Here is a 13,221-nt window from a genome sequence, read left to right as displayed (position 1 = left end):
AGACGAAAATGCAAATACCTCTGTTTGGGGCCAGGGAAGACTCCATCCAAACATTTTCTTTTTCTTTAATATATGCCCTTTCAAAATGACTCTAAAAAGTATGTTTGTGCTTCTCTGCTAATTATAATATATATAGGAAGAAGGCCTGATAATTGGAAGCAAGTATTTCTGCAGGTTTGGTACCTCAGAAACACAAGTATGCCAAAAATTTTCATCTGTGGTTTCACTACATAAATTCTCAGATTTCTAGAGGGGAAAAAAATTGTTTCATTCCTCTGCTAGAGGATATACTGCCACACATCTACTATGGCAAACAATAAACATTTTTCAGGATTCTGAATTAAATGATAGAAGATTTATTTTTAAAGGCATTAGAAGAAAATCTGCTGCAACTTTCTTTTTTTTTTTTAGAATAATCTGAGAACCTGAAGATAACATTTTAGCATAAAAGACAAATGGAAAATCTTCTTCTGAAAGGGAAAATACCAACCCTCCCTACACACATACCCCTACAGGCCTATTTCAGATCTTTTTTCTTTTTTTTTAATATACAACAAAGCAGTAATAGTGATCAAACAGAGCTTTTCTTCCAGCGTATAACATAATTTGACTATCAGAAAAAGTGCTGCTGAAATAGACAGACTTGTATTTCATAAAAGTAGTATTTAAAATTTGGACTTTACAGCTATTCCACTGGAAAATGGTGAAGGGAGTAAGATAACTTTCACCAGGCAAGTACTCCCACATATTGTGTACACATGAAAATCTTGAGGCTATCAGCCACCAGCTGCCCAGAGACATTAGCTAAAATCTAAAGCCTTGTGTCACGGCCAAGTGAACTTGTCTTTAGGTCAGCACGAAGATTTACTGCACTCAGAACAGGATACACCTATGTCAAGGTAAAAAGTGTTCAATGCAAATATCTGAGATATTTGAGCCCTATCAGCTCCTCCCACCTGAACTGCCTTCTCTTGTCTAAGTCAACCAATGCTCAGTTCAACAGCCTGGACTTACTGCGAGATGTGAGTTATTGGGGTCAGCAGTGTCTCACCCTCCAGGTCAAGCTCATCGGCAAAGCTGCTGGTCCTGATGAAGGGTCCTGTGTTCACATCTAGAAACACCGGGCTCTTTTTTACTGTGGAAAAAACACGCAGATACCAGTTCAAGCAATAGCATTTGACTGCCGCTCCGCTGGACCTCTGAAATACCATACATTTCAAAAGAACGTTGAAAACAAAAGTTGCTACCAAAATTGCGCATACTGCAGAATTCAAGCAAAATTTTATCTCTTTCTCTGCCCAAAGCATTTGAAATTCTGGTGAAGATTAATACTAATATTTTATTCCTTTTTTTTTCTTTTGTTCATACTCCTGATACACTAGAACGTTCAGAATCTATATGATGGAGGGCTTCATGCATTATTAAGAAACAACATGCTGGTTCCCTTTCACACTAAGGCATGAAGACACCTCATCCTCGGGCTCAGAATCAGGACAGGTGGCAAGATCTCCAGTTCATCCTAGACGAGGTTCTTACTGGGAAGGTTGATTCACAAAACTTCAAAGTTTTACTGGCAGAGTTACTTGCAGATCATCACTTTCACTGATCCAAGAAATCAGGGAGGGTGTTACAGCTTTCATCTTTAAACTCAGGCTCTGAAATTCTGTCAGACACTAACATTAGAAACACCAAGTGCTTTTTCCAACATGGCTCTAACATTTGTTAGAGAAGCCACAACATTTGCATATAAACAAAACCACTGGTGTGGTTTACATAACTGTAAATGAATTTACAGAAAATAAAACTTGGTAACATTCCATATAAATCATAGGTAATTGTGACAAATCCACAGAAATCTTTGTCCAACTGGCTGGAATATTCAATAAAACAATTATGATGTCGTAATTTATGAAAATTCTACTGTATTAAATTAAATATTTTACAATAAAGCAGTAAATAATGCCCTGCCAAAAAGCCACACAAAACCTAAAGAAATACAACAGAAATAGATAAAATAAATGTAGCTGATATTTTCTGAGAATAGAAGTGGGAATATGAAGAAATTATTATTTTCTTTTAATACAACCATTTTACTCAGGCAATTAGGTATTTTCATATGACAGAAGTGGATTTAAATTTAAATTTAAAAAAAAGGAAAAACAAAACAAAAAACCCCAAACAAACCAAACAGAACAGAAAGTATTATTTCATCATTAAGCACATGGCTGTCCAAAACTACAAAAGGAAAGTCTCTGTCCTCCAGAAGTTGTAATAGGAAAGGATGACCTCTGAAATCACAGCTTAAAATAAATAAAAATAATAATAGTAATAAATAAATAAGATGACTGCTAGGAGATCTATTTATTACAAGCAGGAACCATTTGTAGCACTTAAAAATTAAAATTTTGTAGTAAGTTTTAGCAAGCATTAATTTCTAGTTTTGCTTTTAGTATCATACTAATAGTAGCATACTTTTAAATCTCTTTGCTGTAGCCATCATTCAACAAAAAAGGCTGTGAAACCAGCAAAATAATTCTAGATAAAGATGTGCAGTGAAATGTCTTTCAAATAGACTTCTTTGGGCTTTCACTAAATTAATATTCACTGCTTTCATTTCTACAAGACATAAAAGAAACTTTCCTAGTTTCCAGCAAATAAGAACTCAAAAATGTTTTTGTTTTCCTGATGGTAAGTGATAAAAACTGCTGCACCTAAAGCCATGTAAAGGGTCTGCTGAACACTCACTAGACTGGGCTCATGAGAGACACAGCACACTCCGTACACAAGTGCATCTGCAGGAACAGGGATTCTTGGATCAGTCACAGCTACTGCTTTTCAGTTTCATGAGAGGGGAAAGGAGGACTGGCACAATGAAAAAAAGAACCAGAAGGCTGGGCCTCAGCCTATTTGAAAGAATTCTTGTGTGAGCACACAAAGAGCAGGAGCTGATTAATATGAGGCAAACATGGTATCTCTTTCCCTCTGTTTTAAAAATTTCTGAGATCATCATAACTAAGAAAAGAGCATGGCCTTAATGAGAATTTCTCTGCCTCACAGTGCCTTGAAGCAGGGCTCAAGCAGAACAACAGGGAGCTCACTTTTTTACTTATAAAAAATAAATTCATAGCCATTAGACTTCGGGCAAGTTTTTCTTAAAAGGCAGTGTAAAAAAAATACAAAAGAAAGACAACTTCCAAATAGGAAGGCTAAAGAGAAAAAAAAAAAGATGACACTTTAGACACTAGTTTTCAGCAGGTAATAATGGGTGAATTTAAACATTTGCAATTTACAACGCGAACAACGTCCAAACTCAAAATTCTACTGAAACACCTCTTTTTAGAAACCAGCTCTATAATTTTTTGTGCCACAGCAGAGAGCTCCAGACAGAGCATTGCAAAGATGTAGTAATTAACAAAGGTGATGAAATATGATGAAACAATGAAATATTATGAGCTTTACCTGGAGAGGAAGGAGCGCTGGAAGACTGCTGGTCTGCGGAAAAGGATGGCCAGGAGCGCTGACAATCTGAGTCAGAGTGAAGATGTATATGAAACAGAGATAGGAGAGGAGAAAAAAACCACAAGAGGGGAAGAAAAAAAAAAAAAAAAAAAAAAAAAAAAAAAAAAAAAAAAAAAAGCTAAAAAAGCTGCAGGCAGACAGCTGAGGTGATGCAGGCATACCTAAAATTTAGTACATTCTACCTAACACAAAATTAAAAAGACTGTGGAAAACAAGTGTATGAAACTGTACAAGAGTGCATTATACATTGGCAGAATGTTCAGTTGCCACTGTGAAGGAGTCATTTCTTCTCCAATCCCGTTTTTCATGGCAGTGTCAACTACTGCAAGATACTCCTCCCTACAGGCCAGTCTCTGTTTGCCCCTTTCCTCCAGACTTCAGTGTTTCTCAAGTCTTTCCCTTTCCTAAGTGTCCAAGCTCCCCCTGGGGGGTCAGAGCCTTCTTGCTCTGGTTCACACTGTTCACAGAGCAGCTCTCTCCTGGTCAGATTTCAGTGCTGCCAGGTGAACGGGGCAGTTTGGACACCCACGTTTGAAGCTTCCAAACACATCCCATAAAAAGTTTTTGAAACTGCCCACTTCAACCATATAGAACAAGTGACTGCCTCACACTGAATTTCTTGGGGAAATGTTTCAGGCAAGCAAGAGGAGTCCGTGATGAGAAAGAGTCTCAGCAAAACATAATCTTTACATTATGTTTAGTTGTTTTGAATAGCATTATGGTATTAATAATTATGTCATTAAGAACTGCCTGTGAATTCACTTGGACAGACTGACATTTTTCAGGAATGGTGCTTTAGTTTTATGCAATGAGAAAAACTCCGAAAATAAAAATGTATTGGCGTAAAAAAGAAAATCTGAAAAAAACCCCACATTTTGCAAGTGTTCTCTCAGCGCTATGCACCTTGTCCTGGTTCCATCCAGGACGGGGTTAATTTTTGCAGTAGCCAGGATGGGCCACGGATCCTCTGGTTTTTGCTGAACTGATGATGCCAGGATAAAGAAAGGAGGGAGAAAAAGCTGGAAATCTCTGGTTGCACAGAGACACTGGCGGGAAAACCAGATGAGGGATCCAGGAGTATGAAGACTGAAGTATAAGTGGGCAGCCCAAAAATTTATTGAATGTGAGAAAGCAGGATATGGATATGTTACTAGAGGCTTTCTGAAGACCAGATTAAAGCTGAATGAGTATCCTTTATCCCTGTACTTTCTAGTTTCTTCCTTCTGAGCTTTTGATTTGGTAGCTCCAGTTTTCTGTGTAGCTAATCTTTTTCACAGCAGGTAAAATAACACCCTCCCCTCTTTCTTTGAGCTGCTGTGAGGACAGTGTTAGATAACCTCTCAGGTCCACTGAGCTCTGGCTGCCTGCCTGGGACACAGAAACTGAACCCAGAGGAGCTGGCAAAGCTCCTCTGACATTTCCCCAAGATGAAGGAATTTCTTGTTCACATAAAACAGGTGATTTATTTGGTGGCTATCACTGCCCTCCTAATCTTGGTCCACTGCCAACAGAGATGCACCTCTTGGAATAGTGAAAACTGGAAAAATCAAGGATTGATCAGGGAAGTCAAGGAGATTCAGTTTGGTTTTGCTGTTTTAACACCTCAATTTCACCTGTGTCCCCTGTGGGTTCAGGGGTGAAACTGAACCTTGCCATTTCAGTCAATTTAATCCAAGCCTGAGCATCCTTGCACCCAATTACTGGAAGGAAGCCTCTGTTGTCTGTAGTGGTTTCAGAGCAGAAAACTTACAGGAGGCTCATAGCACTCTCACTAAATCACAGAGGTCTTTTGCCCAGACCTTGTTCTAATCCTACTGTCTTTGGGGAACACTCAATTGTGAAGAAATTGCCTAAGTAAGCACATTAGAAACGACGCAAGACTACGTGGCTGCTTAAGTGATCACAGAATCCAGACAAACAGTAAAATAAATTATTTAATTTATGGGTCCCCATCTGTTCACAAATATCTACAGCACATTTTTACAGGAACAGATGCATGTACTTCAGAATGCATAACACTGGGGAAGTCAAATCTGAAGGTTTTCTCCCATCCTAATATAGTTATTTAGAAATTAATTCACATCATATGCTTACATAACTACCTGATTAATTATATTTTATTTATTAGAAAATTATCTTTTTCTATTGGTTATACATGAGCAATTTTTCTCAAGTATAAAAAACCATTAGAGGTCATCTACTTATACAAATGAGAGTTCACTTTTCTCTTTGTAATGAGACTGGGTGCAGTTGTGACTACAAGTGTGAGAACGTACATTTTCTGTCTGCCTAGATCTCCTTGGCTGCAAAAGATGTCTTGAAATTATATGGCACTAGACACACATGAAAAGCACTGCAAACATTACACTGTCATAAGCTGGCATGCCATAAATATAATTATTTTCCTCAACTTACCAAGCAATTTTAACATTCCTGTTTGTCCTGTATACTTGTAACAGTTTATAGAGGAGAACACAGATAAAAAAGAAAAAAGATAAGTGTCAGAAGAAATGAGAGAAAATTTTTTTACTGAAAGCTAAAGAGCTGATTTTTGAAATGACAGTAATAGGCTACCATCAAATTGTAGGCATTACCCTTAATCAGCTCAGAAATTTAGTGGTAAAAGGTTGGACTTTACAACTCTAAGCATCTGTAAGTTTCTGTCATTTGATTGTTTTGAAGAAAGGTTCCGTACTTGAATTTTGAGAGACACACTTAGAGCTCAGTACTTGTCCACCTTTTAGCAGCTATGTCATTTCTACCACCAGATGCAATTTGCTACCATTCCTTAGAAGAGGACAAGAAAGAGTGGAAAAGCATGGATGATGCAGAACAACAAAACACAAGCACACCAAAAAATTACACAGAAGGCAAGACTTTCTGCTTGAACTAAAATATGCCCAATGCTAGCCCACATTGCTGTCTTATTTTAAAGCCCATTAAATTTATTCATGTCAGCCAAATTTTTGGGTAGAAAAAACACAAGTCCTTAAGGTATCTGTGATATATGCTTTGAAATAAATTTGTGTTTCAAGCGTGTTATATGTTATAAAATAAAACTGTGTTACAAATTAGGGTTTCCAAAAATTGTGAAGATGTTTCTGGCTGCCGAAACTCATTTGCAATGGTAAGAATTCCAGACAATTGCAGGGCAAAGTCCAAATTTACAACAGAAAAGGACTGGACAGGACATGCCTCATCCATCAGGGGTGTGTCCAGTACTTCTCTGGTGATCCACACCTGATATGGATCTAGGAGAGGGGAACCCGGAGATGTCATGTATCAGCATCCCAATGGCAAGTTCTGGAACCCAATTCAAGCCCTCGACTTTGCCAGGAAAGGCATTCAAAAACCAAGCAGCAAGAGAAAGAAAGTATATGAATATGCACAGTAGACAAAAGCTAATAGTAAAATTGCGTCAAGGAAGAAAAACTGTATAAAAACTGCTCCCTGAACCTAGGAGTTTGTGAACGGGGAGGGATTGGTTCATTTGTGGCCGTCCCTGCGTTCACCCAACCTCGATACCCGACCCAGGATCGGGGTTGTCTCTTCTATTGTGGCTCTCCCAGATTGCTTTTAAATGGCGAAATAAAATTACTTTATATTAAATTGGCTACGTATCCTCTATAACAGTATCTATAATCAATAAAACACACCTTAAAAATTAAAATTGGTCTTGTTGCCAAAATTTGAGCAATACATGAAACACTTCCAATAAACGTACATTTATAAAAATGCCACATTGTAAATTCAGAGTAATTCTGGAAGTTCAGTACAGCAAAAGTAAATATAAATAAGCTATTGATCATAAGGTGATTATCAATGTTCTATCTTCTTTTTCTTCATACTGTATCATTTCGTGCAGTGACATTTAATACAGATGGATCCACATTTATCTTAAGTACTTCTGCTTTCAAAACTTGATTCACAGCCTACTGCACTGAACAGATGGCATGAGCACATGATGGTTTCACGTAGCAGATGACTTTTGGGGCAGCCAAGGCACACCAATCCTTTTTGGTTCAGGTACAAGCACAATAGTAACACATCCTGGGTAAATTTCACATGGAAAAGCTGACAGCTAATCCCTGTAATTTCAATTAATTGCAGCATTGGGGAATGTATGCACTAGCCTAAGAGTCACTAGCTCTTCCATGAGGCAGAAATGAGAAATTATTTAGTTTTTCTGCAGTGGAGCATGCTCATTAAAGCAATAGTTAAATCTCACCCAGACAAGCCAGCAACCAAAGGCAAAAAAGCAAAGTATCCTCGCATTACAATGACAAGAGCTTGCTCTTTCCTTCTTCACTACAGATACTAAAAAGGACCTGTATGCAAATCTAATCACAGAACTCATAACAGTTACTGGCATTTTATAATGGAGCTTCTTACCAGAATTTTCAAATGGTTCAAAACTGAAATCAGGTTTCCTGTCCTCTGCCACGTGGTCGTAAGTGATGTGTGGTATAGCCAACATCCTGTCCGGAGAAGAAGGCCCATTGTCCTTATCTAACTTAAACTTCTTCTTTTTAACCTGAAAAACCCACATAAATTAAATTACTCAAACCAAGTCACATGAAGTTGTCTCTTCAGTGACTTCTTCAATAATAACAGTCCCCAATGAGCTATAACCAATTAAAAGAGTGCCTGAATTACATTTTCATGATCCTACACTGTGTTTCTCATTATGTTGCCTTCTCATCCTGCCAAAACTGGCTAATCACTAGATTTCTGCACATTGTCATTTCCAAATCCCTTGCCTGCAGTAAAAAAAGAAAATCTGCTAGTTATGCAGCAGCTTATATAAATCAAAGTGTTCTAGAATATCTTTATCATTTTATGGATGCAATAAATCGCACCTTCAGAGCAAAGCCAGTGGATATATTGCTACTGAACTCAGGTGAACCTTAGCGATACAAAAGGTTTTGCACAACATCCTCTCCTTCTAGCTTGAGACTCCTGTGCAACATTCTTACAATACAGAGGATGGTGTACCATATAATCTAAAGATTTTGACAAAGGGTTTTTTGTTGTTGTATTTAAAATGAAAAAAATTCTGAACTTAGGGAATCTGTTGATATGACAATATTGCCGTATGTAGGTACAAGAAGCCGTTACCATGAAAGCTTAGAAAATCACAAAATCAATAGCTGAGAGAAAGAGAAGTTTTGTTGGGCTGTGTTTGTTTGTTTTAATCAAGTAAAAATTACTAATTTGGAACTGGTGATTTTCCTTTTCCTTTGACCTTTCCTTATAGTTTTCCAAACAGCCATGGTAAGTAACTGACTGATGTGCCTGAGTTAGATCATTATTACTCTTTCCCAAACCCTTAGATCCACCAAAAAAGTCAAGCTTAGGGGAACTCAGCAAAAAAAAATTTATAAAATTATAAACTTCTAGTTTATAATGTTTACACACTGAAACAATCAAAACTGAAATGTAAATCAAAAATTGAAACCAAGTAATAATCTGTAAAACAAGTGGAACGAATAACCTCTAGCAAGTACAAAAACTCAATCTAATTTAAAATGTTTAAATTACTATAATGCAAAACATTAGTTATTGATACCATCACCGATTTCTTTGGTTTTGGACTGGGCGACAGCAAATGATAATTCCTGGCAGGTTTTCGAATGTATATTTTCCATGTAGAAGAGTCTGGGTTTTCTGCAGCATAGCATCTCCATGCAGTCTGGAACAAATTTTTCAAGCAACAGAATAATTAATCAATCAGATCAGTGGCTCACTGTACAGCACAGTTACTTCCAAGCAACACGTCACTCATTCTCCATTTAATGATATTATTGAATTTGCCCTCTGGAAGCAAACTCAGCATGGTTTAGAATCCTTACTTAGTAAATAGAAACCACATATTTAGAACTGGGGAAACTACACACAAAGATCAGTCTTTTCAAGTGCAACTTTTATTCTCAGAAGCAACAAACAAATAATGAGAGAGAACTCTAAACCAGACTCAAAAAAAGGTCAAAATTTCATGTTCTGCCTCAATTTCCTACCAGAATTTAGGCATTTTGCCTATTGCATCCTGTGTTATAGGCCCCTGCTCATAAAAAGACAAAGATTGTTCTTTCGTGCCTCACAGAAATACTATCAGAAAAAAAATGGAACTGTGATGTGGTCAGCAGGGCTATGTTCACACAAAGAAATGAAACTGAGGGCACAACAGAATAGTACCACTGGTTAACCAGGAGCCAAAATCCAAACCCAGTCCTCCTTCTTACCAACTATCAATGACTGAAGTCCCATGTTCTAAGGCAAAAAGGAGGAAAAGCAGGGCTAAGAAACAAGACCAACAAGAAAACACTACTGCATTCTCTCTTAACTGTCTAAATATTAGAATTAATTAAAAATTAGTCTCCAAATCTTAAAGGTAGATCCTCACTTATTACATGAAGAAAGGACACACTTATACACAAACAATCTAAAGTAGGGAAGGCCAGAAAACCCTAGATGAAAGAAACAAAGCAAGATAGAATGAGAGAGGAAAACAGACAGCAGTTGGAAAGCAAAGGAAAAGACAATCACCATATAAATCCCTCCATGATTAATAGAATAGTGGAAGAAACAAATCACCTCTAGAAGAAAGCAAGAAGGAATACAAGGAAAGAAATTAGTCATCTGGACTGCTCTCTTGTCTCGTACCTATTTTGTAAATACCTTGGTTTAAGAACAATCTTTTTATAAGTAATTTGTAGAGCACTTACTGAATTGGGCTTTCAGAAGTCTGAGACTATTAGTAAATCATAATTACAACTATTAAGAACAGGTACACAGCAACTCATTTTCTGTCCTCTACTCCTCCTTAATATTTCTGATGGAGCCAAGTACAACATTCTGGACACGCAGTCTCGGGCTTCCCAATAATTTGGTGTTCATTTCCCAAAAGAATCAGTGGGAACATTAAAAAAATCCATTCTTACAAAACCATACCATACGAGTCTCAAGATTTTTAGCTAATCTCTGGCTATAACCAGGGTCTTTTTCACATTAACTCTGGGACTGTTTAGTTTCAAGCATAAACTCTACAGTTAGCTACTGCTTCTATAAATATCCTGACCTGGAAACCCACATTTGCTCATGAAGCTAGAGAAATAACTCATATGAGAATGAAAAAATGATACGGTACACATCAAGTTTCCTTTTAAATTTGATCTCGGTGCTTCTAAAGCTATGTGCAGGTTACTTGACTAGAAGGAGGAAATGCTAGAAAAACCTAGAATCAATCCACGTTAATTCTTCTCCAGGGTGCAACGCTGCCTCCAATGAAGTAAAGGATAAAAATCTCCTTAACCATGCTGACACTGATCGGCAATTGCATTTATAAACACGGGGACCAATATTTTCTTGCCTGTCAATTATCCTACATGAAAAGACTGATTTCACAGAATCCCAGTGGTTCCCAGCCACCTATTCTATAGCTGAAAAGTCCAAACAATGTTTTCCCATTTAAGATTCTGACTTATTTCTACTAAAGCTGAGATTTTAAAGAATTTAGTAGTCCCAGCTGAAGCATATTTGACATTTGTCTTTATAAGCAACAATGTATTTTTTAAAAGCACATTTCTACATGAAGCCTCCTCTTTGTACTTTCATTACTACAAGCATAACTTTTCACAACATTTTCCCCAGGTAAATTGTTTAATAACTACAGGATAATTTTCAGTTTTGATTTTAACCAGCTGAATTAAAGTTTACACTGATGTGGGAGCATACTTTTCTGCACATTAGTTTACATTAAAGATTGGATTTCCAAAACTTACATCTGTAACTCCTGTACAGTTTTTAACGAAAATCAGGGAGGGAAAAACTGCCAAGAGCTTGGGAGGAAAAAAAAAAAAAAAAAAAAAAAAAAAAAAAAAAAAAAAAGAAAGAAAGAAAAAAAATCCAAACCAACAAAACAAAACAAACCAACAAAACAAAAAACCCCTACTATAAATGGAAAGAAATTATAGTATGCAATATGCAAGAACTCAGTACCTGTATAAGTGAGGCAGCAGCTGGAATCTGACGGTTGAAATGCTTCTGTCTTTGTTTCTGTTGTACCTTTAGGGCAAAGCCTGAACCAAGAATTCCCTGTAGAAAAAAACAAGCCTTTTTTCTTTTTTTTTCTTTTCTCTTTTTGGTAAGAGTGGAGGGAGAGAACCACACATAAAATTGCCAAATTATGTTGTGTTAATATAATTTTATTCAGCATAATAAAACCCAACTAATTATTTAGAGGAAATTACTTAATACAGTGAAATTTTTAGTCTCAATTATTATTACTTGCTGAAGCAAACTTTGAATGCTATCATACCCTGATGTAAAGCCTGAAGGACTCTGACCCGTAAAAGGAAATAGAAATTACATTTCATACCCTCTGAAAGTCTCACAAAGGCTTGTGTAGGGGAATGACAGAATGGGGGGGGGGGAATCAAACTGATAGGCTTAAATATATTTTTATGAGAAATAAAGCTTTGGCAAGGCATGATAAGCCAAGGCTTTGGTAAGCCACTAGACTTTTTAACTGTGGTATGGTAATTTCTATTTCCATATGTTAATCCTGTTAATCCATGGTGGGAGTGAAGAAAGAGGACGAAGAAGAGAAAAAGTCGTATTTCAAAATAGTCAACTGAGTTGAACACAAAGCCATCTAATTCACTCTCAGGACAAGGGACATGGACTAACGGCACTGGATGGTGTGAAACTTGAACTAGACTTCAAATGCAGTAGAGAAATGAAGTCTAAGTTTAAGTAAAGAGCAAGCCAGTTATGTGGTCATTTGCACAGGTATAGGCATATTTAACACAAGTCTCAGTAACAGGTGAAAATGAAATCATTTATAAATCAGCTTACATGATTACACCTACTCAATTCTTTTTCTACATATACTAGAAGGCACCAGAGCAGCCAGGGATCTTGACTCAACCTCTAAGAACTCTATTAATCATTAAATATTTTGAAAGGAACACAAAATGCCCTTCCTATTATGTTCATTTAGTAAAGATCAAAGAAAGGATGATGTTCAAACACCACATATTTGGGAAGTGAGGGATCATTGCCTGATCCAGAACCCACACCAGACGCGCATAGCCACTACAAACCCTTTTGACTGTGATGTCAGCCAGATCCTCTTACTTAAAAACACCAACAAGAAAGCCTGCAATAGAGCTTCAAACCCCGAATTCCCCCTTGGGCCAACTCACAGGAACAACCTCATTCAGTAAGGAAAGTCCCGCCAATAAAGGAGTGATTGGTGTTGTTCTACTACAACAAAGACTAGGGAAATCTGACAGGTAAACATAAAACATGGCTGCGAAGGCACGGCTGCTACGCAATCATTTATAAAACATTTTTGTGGCATTTTAGACTGATTTAAAAAAACCAACCAACTAAAACAAAACCCAAACAAAACAAACACCCCACCACCGACACTCTTCATTCAAAAAAAGTAGGTTTTGGCATTTTCCATACCGATCATTTCACTTATCTGATTTTTCTTCTAAAATAAGAGTGGAAGAGATTAGAATGAGGGGGGAGGAGAAACATATGCTTTAAAGGCAAACTGATGCTGGAGAATTTACACAATAATTCTCCTCTGTAAAAGGAGGAGTAGTTTTAAAGCAGGCAACTAATTTTGGAAGGTCACTGGAACTTTAGTAGCTACTATTTCATGCTGTAAAGAACTTCTGTGATGGTACT

At 37.1% G+C, this 13,221-nt stretch overlaps 1 protein-coding gene across 2 annotated transcripts in view; it reads right to left on the bottom strand.

Annotated features, from left to right (window-relative positions):
* The window catches only part of KCNQ1 (potassium voltage-gated channel subfamily Q member 1), a 333,177-nt gene that overhangs the window by 230,726 nt on the left and 89,230 nt on the right, over positions 1 to 13,221 (bottom strand). The window contains exons 8-13 of one of the 2 annotated variants that reach the window (XM_040067802.2): positions 11,518 to 11,613; positions 9,089 to 9,211; positions 7,912 to 8,053; positions 5,935 to 5,961; positions 3,460 to 3,525; positions 1,015 to 1,135 (exon numbers count right to left, since the gene is read on the bottom strand). In XM_040067802.2, coding sequence (XP_039923736.1) covers positions 1,015 to 1,135; positions 3,460 to 3,525; positions 5,935 to 5,961; positions 7,912 to 8,053; positions 9,089 to 9,211; positions 11,518 to 11,613 — 575 coding nt within the window. The remainder of the gene's footprint in view (positions 1 to 1,014; positions 1,136 to 3,459; positions 3,526 to 5,934; positions 5,962 to 7,911; positions 8,054 to 9,088; positions 9,212 to 11,517; positions 11,614 to 13,221) is intronic. The other variant, XM_040067803.2, reaches the window with a different exon arrangement.

This window comes from Hirundo rustica, chromosome 6 (genome assembly GCF_015227805.2).
Source record: "Hirundo rustica isolate bHirRus1 chromosome 6, bHirRus1.pri.v3, whole genome shotgun sequence".
NCBI lineage: Eukaryota > Metazoa > Chordata > Aves > Passeriformes > Hirundinidae > Hirundo > Hirundo rustica.
Note: the sequence above shows the minus strand (reverse complement) of the source record. Positions and strands in the feature narration are given on the sequence as shown.